A 23,747-nucleotide genomic window follows, 5' to 3' on the forward strand; every position below is an offset into this window, starting at 1 on the left:
ACCGATGGAGGTCTGTTTACAGGCACTCCCCGTTCACCAGACACTAGGAGATCCTCCTCAAATGGCCTACAAGTACAGTCTAGGTCCCCAACCTGGTGTTCCCTTAAGGAACCCTCCAGGCCCTGAGACTGGGTTTCAGGCACCGTGAGACACACCGTCCCATACTCACTCCTTCTCCACTGAGACCGGACATGAGCCCCTACACCCCTCCCACTACACTGCGAACTAACTGGGCTACACTGAACCGCTTCCACCTCACAGGTCTGGAAGATATCTAAGCCACTCCTTTTGGGATCACTCCCCAATGCCTCTTCAGACCCTTTGGAATCCACCAAGAGGTCTGCCTCCAATGCAAGCTCTCTGGGGTCAGAGAACTCACACTCCACCGGGTGTTGGCATAGCTCTGGAAAACAGGGACTTAAAATATGCTCTCCAACAAATGAATCACACAGCCCCCCACAGTTGTTAACCAAGCTACCCTTTGCCTCACCCTCCAGTGCCTCACACAAGTACCCCACACCACTCTCCTGATACTGGCAAGACAGTATCTGACTGTCTCTGTCACACAACCCACACTCTTCTGGCTGATCTTCACACACACACACCAAGGTTTCTACCATGGGGGAACCCCTCTCCCTGTACCTCTCATCTAGAGTCAGTAGAGTGTCCCTCCCACCACTAGGAATATGGTCCCCTGTGCCAGTCCCCCAATCTACTTCAGGGACACTGCACTCCACTGGAACTACATCATAAACCTGAACCCCCTGGTGTATGTCGACCCCCTCCCTCAAGTCAGGCGCCACATCTCTGGGTGTTTGTACCTTTCTCTCAGCACTAGATATCATAAACATGCTGCCACTATCTGAGCTGGACTCCACCTCCAACTCAGCAAAGCTCCTTCCTTGAGCATCCCATTTTTATTTCTGGGCTAAGGCCCACCGGATCATACCTTCCTTGTTTTGCCGGTCTAATTCTCTGCACCTTTGCTCAGCAGCAAGGAGCCACTCATCTTTCTCTTCCTCACTATCAGAGAAGTCCTCCTCCTCAGAATCATCTGCTAATGTTGCTTCCCAAATTCTGACCTCATGGGAATACAGGCATGCCTCAAGATCCCTCCTTGTGGAACCTTTCTCCACAGGCAGCCCCCTCTTCTTGCAAAAGGCTTTTATCTCCTCTTCTGTGTAGATGCACAGGTGGAAAAAGTTGACTTCCATTTTGGCAGGATTTTACAGGTGCAACACTAGCCAGAGTCTCAATATCCAAAAAATACTTTCAGGAGGACACCGGAAAAAACAAACAGTATGTGGTGGCGTAGTGGTCTGCACTCACTAGTGATGTACACCAATTACTGTGGGTCAAGTACAAATACAAGTTCAAATCCCACCGCCTGACCACCAATGCTAGATCTGGGGGTCTCTAGTTGGCAGAGGTAGGTACCACTGTCCAAATAGGGACCCTTGCTTCTAGTCAGGGCAAGGAGATAACCCTCTGAGATAACCCCTGCTCACCCTCTAGGTAGCTTGGCACGAGCAGTCTAGGCTAACCAGAGGCAATGCGTAAAGTATTTGTACCAACACTCACAGTAACACAGTGAAAACACCACAAACTGACTCCACAACAGTTTAGAAAAATAAAGGTATTTTTAATCTAAACTACACAAGACCAAAACGACAAAAATCCAACATACACAGTTCAAGAATATGGTTTCAAAAAGAGTTCTTAAGGTTGCGTTAGAATTCTCTACGTTGCGATAGAATTCTCTACTGATGCGTGAAAAGTTCACAGTTGCGTCACGTTTACTCACAGTACCTTTTAGTTGCAACAAAGTTCCAAAAGCAGAAGCTGGTGCGGTGGAAAACAAGCGATGCGTTGCTCCTGAGACCCTGGGGAGGCGATGCGACAGCCCCGCTGCAGCAGCGGGAGTGTTGCGATGAATCCGGTCTGTATGGGGAGGAAGGCCACTTGTGTGGATTCCAGTGCGTAGGTTCCGTAGGAAGTCTGTTCTCGCAAAGGCACGATGCGACGATCTCATAGGGGCTGCGACGATCTCCGGGGCGACGATGCGCGGTCCAGCGGGGATCCTCTCTCTCGCAGCTCCTCGATGCGTTGATTCTGCGACGATGCTCACAGCGACGTGATGCGGTCCGCAAGCAAGCGGTGCGGCGTTCTCACCCAGCGACGACAGGCTCTGCGACGATACTCGCAGCGATGTTCGAATCTCCCGCACCGGTCTGGTGCGTCCCGCAAACGAAGGATGCGACGTCTCTGGCAGCGGCGTCAGGCGCTGCGACGATCTCGACCTCCGTAGCGGCGGGAAACTTCTCGCACTGTCGGGGATGCGCTCCGCAAGCGAGCGATGCAACACTTTTCTGTTTCAAAAGTCACTCAAGCTTAGTTTCAAGCTTCCCAGCTCAGGTCCAACCTCCAGAGGCCCCACAACTGGATCAAGCACTCTAGGAGGGACAGAACTCTCTCAGCAGAGTTCAGGGAAGCTGGGGGTGAAGTCCTTTTGTTCCTGGGACTTCAAAACTGGGAGCCAGCTCTTCTCAGGCCCTTGGAGATTCCTTCAAGACAGGGGACACAGCTCAGCAGCAAAGTCCTTCCCCTCTCCTTGGCAGCAAAGCAACAGGTCAGTCCAGCAGAGCAACAGCAGGACAATCTTCCTTCTTCAGTTTCAGCTTTCTCCTTGGCAGAGGTTCCTTCTTGATTTCCAGGATTATCTAATTTTCTGTTGTCAGGGGTCCTGTACTTATACCCCTAAAGTCTTTGTTCTCTTGGTGCATGTGGGCCCTGAGCCCGGTCTAAACCAGTTCTGGGTGGATCCTGAGCACTTTGTTTTGCTGGCTGCATCTTTCCTTTCAGAGTGAGGGGCAGGGTCCTCAGCCGCCCAGCAGGGGGGTGGAGCCAGCATTGTGGAAGGCAGGCACAGCCCTATTCAGCCCAGGTGCTAACTCCTCCCACTACTCCAGTTGCAAATGCAGTCATTCAGCCTAGTGCTGACTCATCCAGGGGAATTCCCTCCTGGGGAACTCCCCAGCCCCTGTCACTCTCAAACCAGACAGTCAATACACAAACAGGCCCAGGCACACAGAAGGGTCAGACAAGAGAACAGCAACTTTCTAAAAGTGCTGTTCTCAGATACAGGATTTAAAAACAACCTTTCCCAAAAGATGTGTTATTAATTTTTGATTTCAGGGATACTAGATACTTATGTCCTATCTTGTTCCTATGGGAAGAAATGCTGTTAACCACTGTAGCCAGCATCCCCCATGTTAACCTATGGAGCAAGATAGCCTTACAGTAGTGAAAAACGAAAATGGCTGCCATTCACTACCAGAGCATGTCACCTGCACTAGTACATGCTCTACCTTTTACATACACTGCACCCTGCTCAGGGGGGTACCTTGGGCCTTCCATAGGGGTGACTGATGTGCACAAAAAGGGAAGGGTTAGGCCTGGTCAGTGGGGACACTGACCAGGAGGACATGGCAGTTCTAAACTGCCCATAGGCACTGCAGTGGCAGGCCTGAGACACCATTTTAGAGCTACTCCTGTGGGTGGCACAATCAGTGCTGCAGGCCCACTAGTAGCATTTGTCATCACCAGCCCTGGCACACCCAGTGCACTTTACTAGGGACTTCATGGTGATACAAATATGCCAAACATGTATATCCAATCAGAATAACAATTTAAACAGAGAGCATATGCACTTTAGCACTGATCAGCAGTGGTAAAGTGCGCAGAGTCCTATTGCCAACAGCCACGGGTCAGGAAAAATAAGGGAGGAAGAAGCAAAAAGTTTGAGAATGACCCTGCAAGAAGGGCCAGTTCCAACAGGCGCTCTACTGACATGTAAAGGAGAAAAATGTGTGGGGATTCTATGGTGATTCATGTTAGGATATTTGTCAATTGCTGATGGTTTAGCATTATAAAATATTATTACTACCATTTACAAGTCAGAGTGTTACTTGGAAGTAGGAAAACATCCGGACGGGTGCCTACCTGGAAAGGTTCCTGACTGGCTGGAAACGACTGAGGGTGGCTGACTTCTGCTTTTCCTTGAATTCTGACTCTCAGGGTTAGGAGAGCTGACTTCTTGCAGACCAACCAAATGGCTGCTCCAAGATCTTTTAAGAAAAAGCCTGTCTGCCGGGGGCCTAACCTTCTGGGAAGAAGAGCCTGGAAGGTTCCAGAAACAGAGCCTGTTGTACCTCCAGGGAACAAAAACCTGCAAGAACAGTTAAACTGGACTTCTGTCTGTGGTTCTGACTAGATGAAGGGAAATGTTTTTTTCTCACCACAATCTGTGGCCTAGCGTGAGAGTAGTATTCCTTTGGGGGGTGTTTGGAGCTTCAGAACATAACAGTTATTATATTCTTGGTACAAGTTCGGAAGACCTTGTCATTTCTTTTCACTTGTTACTTTAAAGAAAAAGACATTTGCAACTTGAAATGAATGAAGCGATGTTTCAAAAACATTCAGTGGGGGCACATTTCATAATTTCAGTGCTAAAGTTGGATAAACCACACCACCATAGTGGACGTTTCTTTGACAAGCCGGAGCGTTGGTGTGTTCACACATGTATTTTCCAGAGGCTTTACTTAATGCAAAAAACACCATTTTTTTTTTTGCTTTTTATTTTATTTTCCGGAGGGTACATTTAATGCAAAAATACCCCAGTTCCATTTCTTTTAAAAAAGCTTCTCTTTCAATAGTAAGAGCTACTTCATTTTGATCATATTAATAATTAAAATGGTTTCCTTTTAGCAATTTGATTTGGGAAACGTCTTATTTTTCGTAACTGTAATGTTTTTTGATGTTGCTATCCAACTATCACAGACAATTTTCTCTGAAAAAGCCATTGCTCCTTGGGTCAACATAGGAAAGCTATGCATGTGAATTCTCTGGAATACAGGTGCTAGATTGGATTAACAGCGTAGAAGCTCAGCCACAGCTCGTTTCAAGACTGAGGCCTTATTCACTTATAGTCTGATAATATTGGGGCATATTACCAAGGGCCATTATCGCCGCCTTAGCTGGACTTTTTCCCGCTAAAGCGGCGATAATTTTATCGCCCTATTACCTAGCTGTCGCTAACACCAGATAGCGACAGCTAGTAGGAGATAGCGATCATCTTGGGGCCCAGCTTGCATGTCAGCGATATTTATCGCTAATGACATGCAAAGTGGGCGTGCCAAGATGTTAGCGACTGGAAACAGTCGCTAATATCGCTATCTCCAATTATCAACAAAGCCTTACTTTTGGAAATATTCGCGCTAAGCGCGAATATCTCCAAAAGATAACGCCTAGCCAGAGCAGTTCTTAGCCATGTTATCCATTGGAAGGTGGATAACATGGCTAAGAGCATTGTCACGATAATGCATGAATATCGCTGATTTTTCAGCGATATTCATGCATTTCGCAGGATTTTTCCCGCTTTTGAGATAAACCTTGATAATATCAAGGTATCTCAGCGGTAAAAATCGTCAGAGCACGGCGATATTATTTTAGCCGCTAACCATGCATAGCGATAATTATCGCTATTGCTTGGTAATATGCCCCATAGTTTCTTGCAATCCCCTCAGCACACAATAACGCTAAAAACACATTGGGAGGTGGTGCATATTATATTGTCCTCAGCCTAAGAATTTAGACTACAATATACTAGACTCATCAAAATATACACTACATAACAAAATTCCATTTTTGAACATGTTTTTAGTTTTATATTTGTTAGAGTCCCTTAATGGACCCTGCAGTGAGGCACAGTCCTTCATTCCAAGTTTGAGGGTGGTAAGTCTGCGCGGAAAGGTCTCCTGCCATCTGGCCCCCTCCTTCAAGAGAAAAGAAGCAATGAACAGAGTTAAGGTGAGGATCTCTGACTAATTTAGTGGAAACTGGAATAGGGCCATGAACCCAATACTTGAGATCTGAACAGAGTCTCATTCAATACACCAAGGTGGGTATTCTCAAGAACGTGTGATAATTACCGCAAAATTAGCATAACACAACTTTGCACATCGCAGTCTATTGCAGGAAAAGAACACAAGTGTTAACATTGTATTCTCAACCTGGCGGCACCATGCGATAGTCTCACGATAATGAACCAAATGACCGCTTTAAAAGTGACGCAACGCTGAAAAAACGCGAAACATGAATGCGAATAAAGTTGCAATGTGGCCAATCGTGATACAAAAATCAGCAATAACCAGTGAAAGGCCTGCAATGCCCATGCGTCATGCGAGGAAATGCACTATAAAAGCACCAAAAAACACAAACAAAATAATTTAAACTGCGTAGCACCATGGAGGAAACCGGAGCAAGTACAGAGGACGACCAGAACCCCACAAGCCCTCAGGATGACCAGCTTGGGCCCTTGGGCTCACGGAAAGGCAAGGAGAAGAAGATGAGGAAGACGACGTTCAGTCCGCAAGAAAACAGGATCATCATCACGGAGGTGATAGAACACCCCCAACTACTGTTCGTCACCTCCAACGTGTCAACGGCAAATACAAATGCAATATGGCAGGCCATCCTGGACAAGGTGAATGCAGTCAGAGTGAGGAGGAGGACAATTGGAGAGGTCAAGAGGCGCTGGAATGATGCGAAGCTCAAAACCAAGAAGAAACTCGCGGACCACCATCAGGCAGCAATGCAGACTGGAGGTGGCAGTCCAGCAGAACACCAGGAGCTGGATTAGATGGAGGAAATGGTGTCCACAGTCATCAGTGGGGAGACGGTGGCAGGAGTTGGGGGTCCGGACACTGCTCGACATGACCTGACACAACAGCACCAGGGTGAGTACCGAACAGGGACTGAGGGGACGTGAGGAGATGGGCACAATGGCACACATGCACAATTAAGTAGAGCACACTGCACACCCACAATGGCTCTGGATCTTGTCCATAATCCCCTTGGCACACTGCAGCACACATACAAACAGCATGTAGGCCCACTTCCACGATGGGCACAAAGGGCTCCCTCCCCACACAGCTCCAATCTCACAACCAACCCATGCACACATGACCAAACCATCAAAGCTGCGTGTCTGTGAGCCACACTGACAATGCAAGTGACGCTGCATGACGAATAGCATGGCTGCAGTCCAATTATCATGACATGCTGCACGCCACAACACTGAGGTGGCTGAGTGTGGAACACATCCGGAAAGGAGCGGGTCACAGTCTGACACATCCACATGCACATACAACCCCTGATAGCAACAACACATCTGTGGATAAACCATGCCCAAGAGTCCCAACTCCCACCAAGAGCCAAAATTAGCCAAGTCTGCAACATCTCAGCACTGTAGAAGCACAGAAGTCAAAGGGACACCGCCTCAAAGGGATAAGGGGCAGCAAAATCACAGCTGCAGAGGCGGCCTACCCACAACGCAGCACACACACATAGCAACAATAGCACATCAACTTTGACGACAATGTGGTACAGAGTGCAACACTTTCACTACAGAACAGAGAACACAACTGGTTCCGCTTGTGCATAGAAACTGGACACTCACATCTGGCACAGCAGTAAACTGAGATGGGAATGTTTGTGTACAACCTCACATCTGTGATGCAGTTCAAATGTCCACTGTCCCGCATCAAATAGTCAGCTCCTCCCAAACACTCACAATGTACATTGTCATGCAGTCAGTCTGTAAACTTGAACAATACGTCAACATACATGTCAACACAATGTTAAAATGCACCTCCCCTTCACATTGCAGAGGGACAATCAACGAATTCTGCAGAGCAGACCAGACAATTCATCAGTGATGATGAAGAGGACCTTCACACCTTCGACACCGACACCCTACAACAGCTCATAGACAGCTACAGCAAACCACCTCCAGGAGCAGAGCAGCCCAGCTGCATCAAGAAGATCCCACCCCTGCACAGACCACACAGCAGGAAGCACCCATCCACCACGGCTGGCTCCCAGCACCTCACCGAGGAACACATTGCATTCCAAGGCCAGGTGTTAGACTGCCAGAAGGAGGTGGCTGAACAGGTGCGGGTGGGGTTCGACCACATGGCAGCCAAACTAGATGGCATACGTGGGTGGCTAAGTCACCTCAGGGACCACTTGCACTCCCTAACGGACACCCACAGTTCGCTTGATGATGTCCAACACCGCTGGAGTCATGCCTCTGAGAGGAGAACAACTGTCTAGTCATAGTGGTCTCAGTGATGTCAGCCGAGAGTTGGCACGGATGCTGAGGATAATGGAGAACATGGAGCGGATGCATGCGGAAAGAATGGCTGCCACGGATGCACATCAGCAAAAAGTCATTGGTATCTTCCATGCCCTGCAGATCCACATCATCGCATTGCTGCCATTAAGGCAGTCGCTGATGAATGCTGCTGGTACTTCCACACACACATCTCTGGCCCCTGATGTGTCAGTGGCACATAGTGCTGCAGACAAGCACCCACATGTCAGACAGATGACATAGAGGATGAAGATGCGGGAGATTCCACCTTTGTATTAAGAAGGAGCTAGTAGCAATCTTCTCCTCCATATGCCCTGTTTCCGCTTTGTTCTTCACCCTGCATCATGCCCTGTAACAACACCTCCCACTGTCCCCCGAAACACTCTGCGACACTCAGCTTTGTCCTCGACATGGACTGCCATATTCTGTTTGCTTAACAATGACACAGCAATCACACTGCGGACTGTGCTCTTCCTCTTCCGATGTACTTGTCAATCCCTATATGACTCTTGCTGGCCCTCCACTGGGCTACAATGGAATGTGGGGTTTGCATGACCATGTACTGCTCCAGCTCAGACAGTCCACCGAATGTGAATAAATCATTCAAATTTACACAGATGAGTCATGTCTATAATCGATCAAGTATGAAAGTATGGATGAATGTAAGGACATTGATTGCACAAAAAGGTACACCCTGGGAAATGAAAGCAATGCGCATGTGTGACTGTGACAAACATAAACAGTGAGATGACTGGGATGTGTGCACTGGCTGTGGCCTCATTGCTCTGAAACAACAATCACGCAATTTCACAACTTTGCCCAATGCAAAGTTTGGAAATAGGGCTGTGTATGAAATGTCAAAAGTCGTTAGCAGGCCTAAATTAGTGTCCCGCATCACATTTGGCAACAGAACATCTCTTTGCATACCTACTCACACTCAACTGGGTGGACACAGCCTGTAGTTATGGATCACATTGATCCACATTGCAAGAAGTTGGACTACATACTCGCATTGCTGAAGACCCGAAAGAGCACAGGTCTATCAGCAACTATCCCAACCACAATGTCTGGCTCACAGAGGTGGAGCTGGCAATAGGGACTCATCCCTAAGTGAAATGCGTCAGTCAGTCCCTCACTGAGTACGGACAATGCTCATTGAGACACACGATTTGTCATTCTAATCAACACTCATCACAGTTGAACACTAGTGAAGTTGCGTAGGCTTAAGTGGCATGTGTGTGTCAGTAAGGGCAAGTCAAGGGCCACAACATGCAGACCAATGCATCAGGCACTAACAGGAAGCATTTGGTCATGGTACAGTTCCACATGACAGGCGTTGTGCATGTGCCCGGGATGTTCTGCCATTGCGTTGGTGGTACTCGTAGAACCGGCCCTCTTCTGACCTGCGGCAGTTATGTAGATGATATGCCACAGCACAGAGCAATGATTCGTATGTGTGTGCAACGTTTGGACGTATGGGTTGTTGTGTACGTAAGTGTCAAGGGCATTCCTTGCAAGAGTACCTCTAGCAAGGACTTCTGTGTGTGGGGTGTGGATACGTTGCTCTTTCATTAGCACTGCGCATGGTGTGGGAGTTGTCATCTGCTATAGGATCTCTCTCAGGGGGTGCCTGCCGCATGCAAGACCAAGGTCGGAGGAGCCGATGTTCTTCCGCCTTATGTATTGATACAAAGGTGCTTGCATCCCTAATGTTAGTCTGACTACATTCTGGAAATGTGATGTGGCTTTTGTGCTGCAAATGAGGCTGGGCCTTAGGCTTGAGGTGCACCAATAGTGATACACACACAACAGTTGGCTTATATGAGCCAAGAGCACAGAGCGGTCTTGTGCTCTTTGTACAATCCCCTTGTGCGCGTTCTCCCTCCGGGTGCATGCAACACTGCAACATTGGGCCGTGTGTCGCCGAAACTGCGACAGTTGGTTTCCTGTCCAGCCCAGATATGAACCACGCCCAGAGCCCAGGGATAATTATTCACACCCCTACGTTGCCTGGCATATGCAGACCAAGCCCACTTGGCTTACGTATAAAGGGGGGGATGACGTCGCTACGTGTCCCAGTTCTTTCCCACTGCCGGAGGTGACATGGCGGCGACACCTGGCATATCACAAGACTCAATCATAAAGGGTCCATGACTTGCGTTGCACAGACTTGGTGGCACCGGATACACTGCAGCCGGAACAGGCCTACCGCCACGGGACGGGGACTTTCGGTGTACTGAGGTAGGGGCACCTTAAGTGCTGAGCGGGTGTGCAGCTTGCGATGATGGGTCGTCCAAGTGGTCCAGACTGGTAAGGATTTGTGTGGGCCCTTCTGGACCGCAGTGTAGGCCTGAGCCAGTGGGCAGCGCGCGCCTACCGCCATGTGGCGTTGCCTCGCGGTTCTCAGAGTTAGTGGCACCTAAAGATCTGGGCAGGTGTGCAGTCTGCGATGATGCCGTGTGCACTAATATGATCTCTGCCATTGTGAAATCAAGACCCAGAACCACGTGTGTTACCTTGTGGCCCGTGGTGCGGGGCTGCATGATGTAGAGGCTGCCAAGGTCGCGGGCCCCGGGCTTGGAGCTTGCGCCGGCACATGGTGTGCCCTCTTGGAGACAGGCCAGCGGCGGAACGTGAGCAGTGAGGCCTGGGTGCGCATGGGCGGGCAATCATCGCTGGGAGGCGGGAGGGGCTGGGGTGCAGCAGCCTGTGTGCTCAGGGGGGGCAAGCGATGATGGCATGTGCAATGATATAACATCTGCCATTCATTAATCTGGACTCTGTTTCAGATAAAGGAACTGGGGGACTGCAGTGTATACCACCACGGGGTTGGAGACACACCGTTGGCAGCAGGTGAGCGGTGAGACCTGGGTCCGCAATGTCGGCACTCTCTCTCCCTCTCCCTCTGCCCCTTTCACTGTCTCTGTCTTTCTCTCTCTGTATCTCTCTTTCTCTCTCCCTCTCTTCCTTTCACTGTCTCTCTCTTTCTATCTCTCTTCCTTTCACCCTCTCTCTTTCTCTCTCTCTCTTTCTTGCTCTCTCTCTTTCTCTCTCTCACTGTCCTTTGATGAGGGCATGACACACCTTCTTATCTTGAATTTTGTCTTGCAGGCAGTGACTTACAGATTGCCCAAAGAAGACCCGCCATGACTGTTCCAAATAGTTTTATTGAGTTTAATTTGAATAAAAAAATTGGTTTGGAAATCAAAAAATGGATGAATTATTCTCCTTTTTCTGTCCACACATGAATGTTAATTGCTGTAATTGTGCGACATCAGGTAAATTGTTTTGTTCATGATTTTGTGAAGTTGATTTGATATATCTTTGTCGGGTGGGGAGGTGCCTGGGGTAGGGCCCTGGGGGATCCTGGGGGTGGTGGTGGTGGGTGTTGTGGCCCTCTTGGGACTCCGAGCTGCATGATCAGTGGCTCCATGCCATCTGTTGTTCTTCAGGTGTGGCTCTGGGCTGGGCTCCCTTCTCTGGTGCAGGTTGTCGTCCGACTTAACACTAGGTAAGAGCAGGTGTTAAATCCCTGCTGCTAACAAACCTTATTGCATGTTTTGTGATCTTATCGCTGATCTGGCTGGTCATTGAGAATGTTGCGAAGTGGTGTTGTCACACCTACTCTGCATATCATTAGCGTTAGTTGCCGGTGTCATTTGTGGCGATGTTTTTTGCAGCTGCTATCGCAGGAAAACTGGCAATATCGGCTGTTACCACCAGCTTGTGAATAGGGCGATAAGTTTATCGCCACTTAGGCTGCAATAAAGTGCAGATAACTCGGCGATAAGTCCTTGAGAATATGCTCTGTTAGTAGAGATGCATCCTAACTTGTAGATGTAAGTGGATACGTTAAAAGTGTTTTTTCCGAAAAAGGTGTATTTTTAATACAGAAAAATATAACCACTATTGGCAGAGAAATGGAAGAAATATAGGGTAGCTCAAGGGTTATAACTTTGCTCCAGAATCTACACGGTGGGTAAAAAGGTAAAAGGAACTGATGGCTACACTATGTCTGTAAAATAAAATTCCAGGATATGACCAAAGTTCAAGCTACATTTTGTAAACTATAAAAACGCATATTTACCTCCATATTCCAGCTGGAAACTTTGGAGGCAATGGTGAATCTGGAAAGATTCATGAGCCTGGGAGTCAAGCCAAAAATAAAAAAAGCGAATACTTGAAAACTGTGATACATGCTTTTATTAAATTCGGGCTGCAAACTCCAAAAATGAAGAGGCCACTTGCAATTCAAAAAAATGATATTTATTTACCAGATAGGGGGAATAAGTAAGAAATCGAAGGTCTTAGAACTGTGCAGAAGGTCCTATGGGAACTGACCACTGTAGAGATGACATAGTTAAAAAGTGTCTCTCAATAAGGTAAGTAAATACATTAACTAGAAAAAAAAATGTCAATACATTAGCAATTAAACTTTAAAAGGATATAGGGCCAGATGTAAGGAGGGATTTAGCTTTCAAAAAGACGGCGATTCACTAAATCACTGGGTTTGCGACTGCTAAATGGATTTTAGTATAAACTAAACACATTTTGTCATTTGGTACTTACTAACTGGATTGTAAAATTGTTTAGAAAAGCATAGTAAAACGCAATTCGGAAGGGGCATACTTAGCGTAGGTCCCTTCCAAATTATGATTCGGATTGCTATGCATCAGTTATTTGCAACTGCAATTTCACTCGCAAACTATTGGTAGGTTAACAACTCCTCAAGAGAGAGGGTAACCCGTTCGCAAAGAGAAAGGGTTTTTTCAGCACTCCGAAGTATGCTAAGGATAATTCAAGATAGCCCAGGATACCTCCGGATAACTCGACTGTAAGTGAGAACAGGAAGCCTTCCTGGCCCATTTCATCATCATTGTTTTGTCTAAAAAACAGGTTTGAAAAACGATCTGTAACAAATGAAGGCAACTACATAGTTTGATTACTAAAAATATAATCAAAATAGTTCGAAATAAATTTGAGCCAGTGATATGAGGAATTTCAATAAAAGGAGTGCAACACCTAAAGTCCATTCCTTCCTCACCATGCGCCAATCACAGAGCCTGTTATTTAAGTTGCCTGACCTGGTTGCTACTTGTTACTTCTATATATTTGACATGGATGACTCTACTGCAGCTCTATGGTGAAGCCTATGAACCATCAGCACACAACAAACTATCAAGTATAAAGTGTTAAAATAATAGGTACTGTTATGATAATCTGCCCTCAATACTGTACAAAGCCCACTGCAGGTTTGCCCTACTCAGACAGTACTTCCGCAAGCTTAGGCGCAAGCAAACACTGTGAGTAATCAAACTCAGTCTCAACAAAGAACATACATTTAAATTCAAAGCTTAGGACTTGCCTTGATTCTGGCTGTGAACTGAGGGAGTCTGCATGGCATGTATATTATTTGTATTTGCATAGAATAAAAATCGAAGCATGGGCCTCTTGTTCAACTTTCGGCGACAATTCTACTTCTGCACACCAGTAAGAGGTGAGAATTTACAAAGTTAACAAGTTTGCATTACACTGATACTTTTGGACCTCTTGATATATTACAAACCCTGCTTTTGAGATGATAAGACTTTGCCGACATTATCTACTATTTACTGTCATTCAATCATAGTAAGAAGCAGAAAAGATTTAAAAACTAAGCGATACACTTTATTCTTTAAAAAAGGCAAGTAATGAGTGATTACAAAAACAAAACATGCGTGCTGAGGGGCATAACCTCATAACGACTAGGAAAATACACCTCATTTTGTATCCCTTTTCAAATGCTATTACGGCCTAGGGGCTAAAGATGGACCATAAAACTAGGGGTAGCGGAAGTGACATCATGCAGCTTTTGATCCCTGGTGACATCACCCGGCTGACACCTTATCGTTCTCTTACCCCTTCTGTTGGCTGATGAGGTGCTAGGTAAATGAGAAGATGTGCAAACTATAGCAGGCTTCCTTCTGTTCAAGGCACTGCCTTCTTGTCCTGTGAGATCAGACGTAGGAAGTACAATGCCAGGGGGCAACGGACAAGCAAAGGAATGAAGTTACTGCCTCTGCCCCTCCTCCCCCCACCCCCCCCAGTTGACTTCTTTGGGTCAATGGCTACTTGAAAATGTCTTCCTGTTATTTCTACGAAAGCATTGAATATCCTCAAACTTAATAAAAGTCTCTGGCAAGTGCATGGTTTTCTTACCTCTCTGTCACTGAGCATCAAAACCATACATATTTCTCAAAGACCCGCAAGAAAATAAGAGGATTTTCTGTCCTGCAAGGTTATGTCTGCAAATCACATCTTTTAACAATTCTCACCGCTCTTAGAATAATATTTAGAAATCTGATTTTATCATTTTACCCCTCTGTAATATCTTCTTCAGCAAATATCACCAAATCATAAACTAGACAGAAAGCTAGACGTATTTAGAAACACGGAAAAATCCATAGCAATGAAAGGATTTTGTGGCAACCTTTTCGACATAAAATGTATCATACAATTATTTTTAAAAGGGAAATCTAAAGTACTACTTCTCCAGTGGAAGCATGGACGTGGTACATCTTCCTAACTTTCCCAGAAAAAAAAAAGATTGGGCTTGCGTGAGCTTGCTTGACCTCTTTTTAGTTGAAATCTATTTTCTTCTTGAAAAGGGGAAAATTAGCATAAATGGGTTTACTACGTTAAATGTACCAATAAGAACAAAGCATTATAATTGACCACAGTTGGTGTGCATGTTTACAGTCAGAGTGGTGTAAAATCTCCCCAGAACCACAACAGGTCAGTAACGGTGAAGAAAAAATGAGTACTTCATGTATTTTAATAATACACAAAGGAATTGTTTCATTTTTCAGAGTAATGTATTTTGTTCGTGGTATTATAAATTTGTTAATTTTATGTTGGTGAGCCAGACTTATTTTGTAGCATATAGTGATATTGTGTTTGTTTCTTGCTGTTTTGCTTTGTTGGGTTGTTCCTCTGCTTCTCATGGTGTATGCAAAGGAAGATGGGTCAGTAAGTTTGGATTGATTAAGTCAGTTTCTGCTGGTTTCAAGGAGTAAAGGTTGTTATAAGATCTCAGTAAGTCACGACATCAGCCCAACAATTGTGGACCTGTTGTTTGTTTATTTTTGCAAATTGTTTGGATGGCTGCTGGGGTTCTTATGCAGAGAAAGTCATTCTTCAATTTGCATTTTGTGCGTGAGTTCCCCGTGGATAATTTGCTTTATGGGCATTTATCTTAGCTGGTTTATTGGAAATTCAATACTTGTCACAAATAGTTTGAAAGAAAACCTTTAGTATGTTCTGGCTACTGGAGAAACCAACAGGGAAGTTAAACACATAAACGTGTAGATATAGTATATCTTCTGATATGCCTTTCAATGCATCATCCCAGGCTTGCTGCAAAATTGGCTGTTGCAGAAAAGTCACTGCATTGTTCGAAGTAAGTTATGGCTAAACGTGTCCTCCTTCAGCATCAAATGAGTATTCAAAAGTAGCCTACAGTATATAAGAGATATCCATGGAATATTTAGACCTCTTGTGCAACAAATATTCAGAACACAACCAAAATATGTAAGAGATTTAAGCCATTATCTCTTCCAAGGTAGAAGTGGAAGTGCAGCACACAGAGAACTAACTATTCAATCAAAAGTGTTCTGTAATGTTAACACTAAATCGTGGTGCCCTATTGTTTATAAACTCAACCCTAACCAGCCAGACTCGGGATGTAGTAAATGCCTATACATGCCTAAATATAAATACACATACCTAGTAGATCAATAAATTTCTTTTAGCAAATGGTGCAGACCCAAGTCGAAACCTGCAATTTCTACAGTGAATTTGTAGAACAAGGTTTCAAACCACTTTTTAGCCTCTTCAGAGGGTCACTGAGGATCATCAGCCGATCCTCTACAAGTGTAATACATGTTTTATTGTCTATGCTGAAGAAGCATTGCCTGGGACTGACAAAGCCATACATCTTGGTGTCCTGAATAATCTATGGCAAAATCTTTCAAGGTCAGAAGCATCATCTGCTTAATAGACTCCTTCCTAACACTGAAACCAACAATTCGAATTTCTAAACCTCAGACTCCACTCTCAGGAATGTTTTTGCAGGACAACTAAAAGTAAAGTCACCCCTCTATCTTGTCGGATTCAAATCTTCCAGATTCTTTGGATAATGCCTGCCCTAACTTCCAAAACTATCTCTCAGCCATTGTCAATTGAATAAACAGTAACTTCCTTAATATCCAAGAGAAATAATTCTTCTAGGGAAGTCAACCGCTCCCTGGTTACTGATGACCAACAGCACTGGGCCCATTCACCACTCCAGCAACTAACATCAGAAAGTCGGGTGTCTGGCTGGTTGAAAACCTTACCTTATCCATTCAAGACATTACACTTTCTGGCAGGTCTTTTCACCAGCTTCGTTTGCTTAAAAAAATGTGCCAATTCCTAAGGCTTGATTATCCAAACCTTCGTTTTATCAAGGTCTGACTTTTGAAACACACTTAACTGGTATGCCCTCACAAATAATTTTCCCACATTCAACACATTCAAAACTCTGCAAAGCGACTTATCGATGTACCTCGAAATGTTGACATTTCCACTTTCAGGATTCCTTTTCACTGGCTAGCCATCTCAAAACCCATTCTTTTTAAAATCCCATCCATAGCACATCTTGCAGTTCCTGGGACTGGGCTTTTCTACCTTCACACTAAGTTGATTCTCTACAAATCCCAGAGACTTCTCACTATCCAGCTCCAAGTTCTTTGGGTTCACAGTCAAACAATGGACGGTCCCAATCTGTACAACACAGACACTATACAGTTATAACCTGATGTAATCAATATCAGCCTGGTTTACCTAAAACAATAAAAATTGGTTTAAAAATAAAAAACAATTGGCGTCATGCCTTCTCCTAAGTAACACCAAAATACTAGAATTCGGTACCTACATCTGTTTGGTTAATCTCCCTTTCATGAAAAACCCTCAAAAGGATTGGCTTCTCTCACATAATCTCTAATTATCTGGTCTTCTCTTCTTCTGCTGACAACTCAAGCATATCTTTAGCACCAGGACCATCTTCAGGGTAACAACTTGCGCTCTATAAATCCCTTTAGATTGGATTAAGTTTACCTCACATAAACCCTTTGTGTATACTTTCACTCAAAGTTAGATATGAATGTGATTATATAATTGATTAGCTCACATTTGTTCTGTGTCCTTGTATTTAGTGTTCAGTGCTTCTGTGTTGTTTGATCAGTTTGGGCAACAAGAGACTTTTGATACATAAATAAATATGTGCAAGCATAATTAAATCGCCTGCAGGCTCAGAAGGCAAGTGCATCCACTCAAGGGATCTATGTTTGACCTCATTGTCACAGGTTCAAATCCTGGTAGATGCACTCAGCCGTTGTTCACCCTGTCGAGGTCAACAAAATGTGTAACATTGAGTTGTACAACAAGCAACGTCTGTTATTTCAGTAGTAAGAGATCCTTTAGAGTGAGCATGAGCTTTACAAATACACTTGTTATATTTATGTTATAATGTTAAATTTCACTGAGGTTGAAAAGCTACACAATTTCTTTTTGACTATGCCTCACACAGATCCTCCTTCATGCATTAGGGACATGAATGTAAGTTTACTGTGTCTCCTTGACCATATATGGTTCACATATACATCAATGTTGCTGAAAATAAATATGATCTTATTAAATATATTCTACCAGATCTGATAAGTCCCTTATTTTATCATTAGAGCCAATATAACATAACATGTTTCTACCAACAGACAATATAACCTTACATTTATATCAACGATGTGAGAGTGGAGGCACATACTCAATGTCACAATAATCGTGATCCATGTACCTCTCCTTGTCATTGAAATAAAAGTGATTTTACATGGTCCATTGGTACGTACATTACATTTAAATGCAGGTAAATACATTCAAGTGCATATTTGTGTGCACCTGTATACATATGTATGCGCGTACATGCACATATAAAGTTGCTCAACAGAACAATAGATTGCAATTGTAATAAACTGTTGCATGTCTAAATGTGTAAAATGGTTCAGGAATATGACGGGTTACATCAGTACACCACCCTTAACAAGCAGTAATATAGCATTCATTTGTGCAGCTTGGATTACAACAAGCAGCAATATAGTACATAAGTAGTCAAATGTATCTTTTACAAATACTTCAATTCCAATATACATATATCTACAATATTTTAAATACTTTACCTGGGAGATTATTCACATGTGCAAAATTAAATATACATAATGCAGCACTATGCGCTACTCATTTTCATATTCTTGGCAGGAAATGAGTTACTGTCATGGCCGGCGAGATCTTGATTCCCTTTTTCACTCTGCCATATTTGCTTAATCCTAAATAAGCTCCTCGGTATGTTGTAGATTCATATGCATTATAGTTGTTTGCCAGTAAAATCTCGTTAAATTTGCATTCATCTTGAAAAGATTCCTGAAAAAGAAAATGATTGTTTTTTTACGCTGGAAAAAGGAAAGGAATAACAGTAAAATGTTGGTATGATAAACATATGAAAAGTCGACAGAAGGTCAGATCCATGATGCTAGTGGGTTACAATCGGATTCTAAGTCAGCTATGAATTCATTAATGAATCCATAAACTTCAGTCTGTACTTCACTCATCATGCAAAACAAGTGCAAATATCCCCTTGAACCAGCACACCACACTCAATTTTTCTTCTTTTTTTGTCTAATTTCTTTACTTCCGTTATGGAATGTCTCCACTTTAAAATAGATGTCCGGGTATCCAGAGATTTATGTAGTAGACCTGTAGGTTAATTAATGTTTCTAGCTCAGCTGGTGGCAGAGGTGACAATCCACCTTTAAAGTATTAGTATGGCACCCGTTTCCTCTGTAAAACTGTTGTTGTGCAAATGTCCTTGTTTGTTAATTGGGACCAGGGCTGTCTTTAGATGGTGGAGGTTGGGCATGAGCAGGACATGAATAGAATTTTAAGTGAAATGAGATGACATTTCCTTTTTTCCTTGTTGGACTTTTTTGGGCCAGACTCCCACTTCTTTCCTCCATCTTAGATTCCTTTTCAACAAGGCTGGTACGGGTTCTTGTATAATTGAGTTTGAGTGTGTCGATGCATGGACTGCCAGACGCCACATTAACCCATAGTTTACTTTTTCATTCAGGGTAAAACGTTTGGAGGATTCTGTTTTTGATGAGTCCTTGCTGGAAAACCTTACACAAAGTACAACCAACAACCTGAAATTCCATAGCTTGGGTAAGATACAATTATTTTAAATGATGTTATGAGATTATGGAATGGCCAAACCACAACCTGTCAGTTCTCTATAAGATGTCTGGCTATCTTATAGCTTGTTCATAATTGTTTATCATAGCTCAAGAAGACTTGTGCCAGATCTGTGCTAGTGAGTTGTGTAGAAACTATCCAGTATTTTCCCAGATCATCTTTTGTGAAATCTGAATACTAAAGAAGATATGAGCACATATCTTGGAAACAAACTTTTGAAGATGTATGCAGGTTCATATAACTTTCCTGAATAGTAAGATATCTCCATGTCCCTCATTTATTCCCTATCAAAGTATCTGTGGGAGCTAAGATTAAAAACATTTTAAAACACTATCATATGTTTGCGTGAGACACTTATAATATCAGGATTTGATTATGCTAGAACTATTTAGGCTGAAGGCAATACGTACCTAATAGTCTAAACTAATACTTATATTTCTCCTAACAAAGATGAATGAAGAATAAAGGGATCAGGGACTTTGCAAAAGTCATATAAAACGAAGATCAATTCCACACTTTTGTTCTCACTTTAAATTTGGTTTCCATATAAATAAAATTCTTCACAATCCACAATTTTTCTCATAAAAATACACCCACCCATTTTCAAACTTTCCATTCACACATCATCCATACCCTCCGCCCCTCCCCAACTGTATAACATCTAACTATCATTACACAGAGTTTGGTTTTCAATTCTGTTAAAAGTGCAATGGTCAAGTGCTATTTCAAAACATCAGCACAGCGTTTTGGTGGATTCATATTGTTGGCATCCACACTTATCAGTACACTCACAACATTTTGTCTCCTCCTTAAGGCGATAAATAAGTGAATATACTGGGGAGGGGAGAGCCATTGTTTTTAGAGTCTCAAGGTACACGTTGTTGTGATTTTATTGTTATAATCTTAGTTTTCTTCCTTCCTCTACAGGATCATATACTCATACTGAGTGCATTCACTTTCTATATTTAAACTCTTTAGAGCAAACGTAGAGCACATCACTTATATTCCTCTGTTAAGTTAGACTAAGCATCGACTCTTACAATCCTTCCTGTCAAAACCCATTTGAAAGGGCCACGTGGGGCAAGCAGGAGTAATGGAGCCCAACTGTGGAGGTTATGCTCTTTTCCGCTTGATGCCCATGGCCTGAGCTACTATGGATTCTGAGTAGGCTTGGCCGAAATTTAAATTACATTAGCATAATTCACATACATTTAGGTATTTCACTTTATGTATGCGAAATTCCTGAAATTATGCCATTTACAGCACTTTGCACAAGAACGTCCCATTAAGTGTAAAGATTTATAGTGAATGGCGCCTTAACACACGAGAACAGCAGATTGAATGTTGTTTGTGTTGCTTTTGTTTATGTGTATCTTCACACAGAGATACATTTCCAAAACTATTGCACTACATCTGAAACTAAAATGACATTCTATCTGGATTATTCCAGATTTGGAATTTATTAGGACATTTTTGAGGGATTGCTGTTATTTGATTCCGCAACATGAGAGTTCGTTTTTCGGTCCTTGGGTGCCAGAATTTGTTTGACTTCTGAACCTATTAAAAAGCTGATCTGACATGGATTAAGAATACTTTTGCTTCCCTCAGAAAGTCCAACAGAGAGGCCTTTGAAATGCCAAAAGGATCTATTTCTGTACATGCTATCCTTAAAACGACCTTGTTCATCGAACCATATATGAGTTTTTGTCAGCAATAGTTTTCATTGTTATCTTTTAATTAGGTTTAGGCTAGGCCGGGTACATCATTTGTTGTCTGTTCCCAAAGACCAGACCATGGTTGAAAACCTTGGATCCTGCAGCTGTGATATGTGTACGACCCAAGAGACTCTGCATTTTGGTTTGTTTTGTGATTTTTATTCTGATTTATGTCGCAAATTTCTTACCTTCCCACAATAACATGAATTTTACCCGGGCGAGCCCTGCTCTTATGTATTTTACCAATGCTGTCTTTTAAATGCTCTTTTTACCATATTGTAGGCTTTCAAAAGTGCGCGTTAAAGAAATGATTAAGGTTGGGAAATTATTTATTTGTAATCATCCCATTATGTGAGGAGTGACAGATATTTTATTTTTTTAAATATTTAAATTAGGACCCCAGTATTGCATTAACGTGAATGTAAATATAAACATAACTTTCAGTAAATACTAATCGTAAACACATCATACAAGTAATCTATAAATATTAATATACACACATATTTCATATTATGTAACTTAATAAATACATAGGACATAAGAAATAACCCAAAAAACTGTTATCAACCAAAGCGCCTGGGGCATACATACTATACATGCAGTTGACTTAAAGGCAGATAAGAAACAAAGAAGACTCATAAAGTGCTTAGCAACAAGATGCAAGAGAAGAGCTTAGATAATTTAATCGGCCCCTTTAAACTCATCCTCATTCTTCCGATATGAAATATTGCCCCCAGACTTTTTCACATTTCTTGACTCCCTACCCACGTTCGTATTGCATATAGCTGTTCGCAGGTTCTAACACTCCTCATTTTCTGTAGCCAGTCCTTCATTGTAGGAATCACCTGAGTCCGCACATTTTGAAGTACAAGAAACTGAGCTACAGCTGTTGCTATATATACTAATTGTACCCATCTGTTGGGCAGACCTAGTAATTAATTATACCCCAAGACTCTCATCCAAGTGGGTGAAGCCAAATTATTCTTCCATTCATTTACAAGATACTGAAATACTCAGCCCAGAATCCCTGAATGGATATGAGCAATGACTAATCACGTGTGTCCAGTTGGCTGGCGAATGACCTAAACATCGAAAACAATTTCCAATGAGACTTGGGTTAATATGTGTTAAAAAAGCCGGAGTTCTGTATAGAAGCTATTTAGGAAAAAAGCATGATCTTTTATTTCTGTTTTAGCTTTAAGTAGCTATGGTTTTGTTGTTGATTCTGTATTTATTGTGGATGTGTTTTTTAACCTTGTATACTGTTTTATGGAACTTCTTTTCCAAAATAAACTTATTTGACTGACTTACTGTGTCCTCATGCTAAAAACTGATGCAATACCCATTTTGTGTTAACAACCGATTTGCATTTATCGTAATTCTTTGTAATTTTTTTTATTTTGCCCATATTTTGCGTAATTACAAAAAATGTAATTACGCAGATTTCACATACCTGGGCCAAGTACTTTCAGCACTTGACTATCACTAGTAGCACAGATTGAGCAGTTTAAGGCTGTACTTGTGGAGGCAAGCACAAGGTATGCATAAGCTCATAGCTCAAAATACCCCCAGTGATCTCAATAATTTGATTTTTCAGTACAATACTTCCCGCAATAAAGCATAAATACATGCCAACACAACACACTAAATAAATCACACAGACGTCTCTCAAGGCTAGTGGCCTTGCATGAAACGATATTGTGTCTACCTCCCTTTCTCCTCACGCTAAACACTGCATCCTTGGTGGATTTTATAAAGTGACCCTAACTGCGGCCCACACTGGTGGTGTTCGTTAGAGTTTGACTTTTGCCTTGTAAGTTCTGGTCCCCAGTGGTTATCCGGCAAGCTCTCACAAGTCTACCTGTAGCAATGGTATTATTAAGGGTTCCCCCCTAGATACAAGCTGGGGTGGTTAGGAAATGTATCAATTGATAGGTAACTGTCAATCGTAATTAAGAGTATTTGTCACCATTGGCTCCTACTAAGATCAATATTTCGGTAAATTATACAACACGTAGATCAATTTCTTTCCTCAATATTGTTGGGGGGTCAGGGGTTAGTGGAGTCTCTTAGGGTGTAATTTCATGACACCCAGGAAGTTAGATGGGAGGGGTGAAATGTGGACAGCATGGGTCATAGGGTCTTTTCCACATTTCAAGGGGTGGGAAGGGTGGCACAGCAGGAAAAAGAGGACACAAGCAGAAGGTTCAGAAAGTCTAGGTAGGGCTCAAAGAAGGGTTTATTATGGAAACCAGTAAATGTAGGATCCTATCAGTCAACACTAATGGAATACTAAACAAAAGGAAATATGGCGCTCTTATTAGATGGTTATCCTCTTTAAATCCCCAAGTTCTGTTTTTACAGGCGACGCACTTGAAATCTAATTCTCCAAATTTTATAGCCAAGATTTTTTCTAAAGTATTTTTTGCATCTTCTGGTTTTGCGGTTAGAGGGATAGCAATCTACTTTTCTAGTAAACTTCCCTGGGAATTTAAACA

At 43.1% G+C, this 23,747-nt stretch overlaps 1 protein-coding gene across 1 annotated transcript in view; it reads right to left on the minus strand.

The window, feature by feature from the left end:
• The window catches only part of FGF6 (fibroblast growth factor 6), a 107,276-nt gene that overhangs the window by 10,556 nt on the left and 72,973 nt on the right, over window positions 1-23,747 (minus strand). Inside the window, exon 3 of the mRNA XM_078673964.1 lies at window positions 18,466-18,706. Coding sequence (XP_078530090.1) covers window positions 18,530-18,706 — 177 coding nt within the window. The 3' untranslated portion in view covers window positions 18,466-18,529. The remainder of the gene's footprint in view (window positions 1-18,465; window positions 18,707-23,747) is intronic.

The sequence above is a fragment of the Lissotriton helveticus genome, chromosome 1_1, assembly GCF_964261635.1.
Source record: "Lissotriton helveticus chromosome 1_1, aLisHel1.1, whole genome shotgun sequence".
Classification (NCBI taxonomy): Eukaryota; Metazoa; Chordata; class Amphibia; order Caudata; family Salamandridae; genus Lissotriton; species Lissotriton helveticus.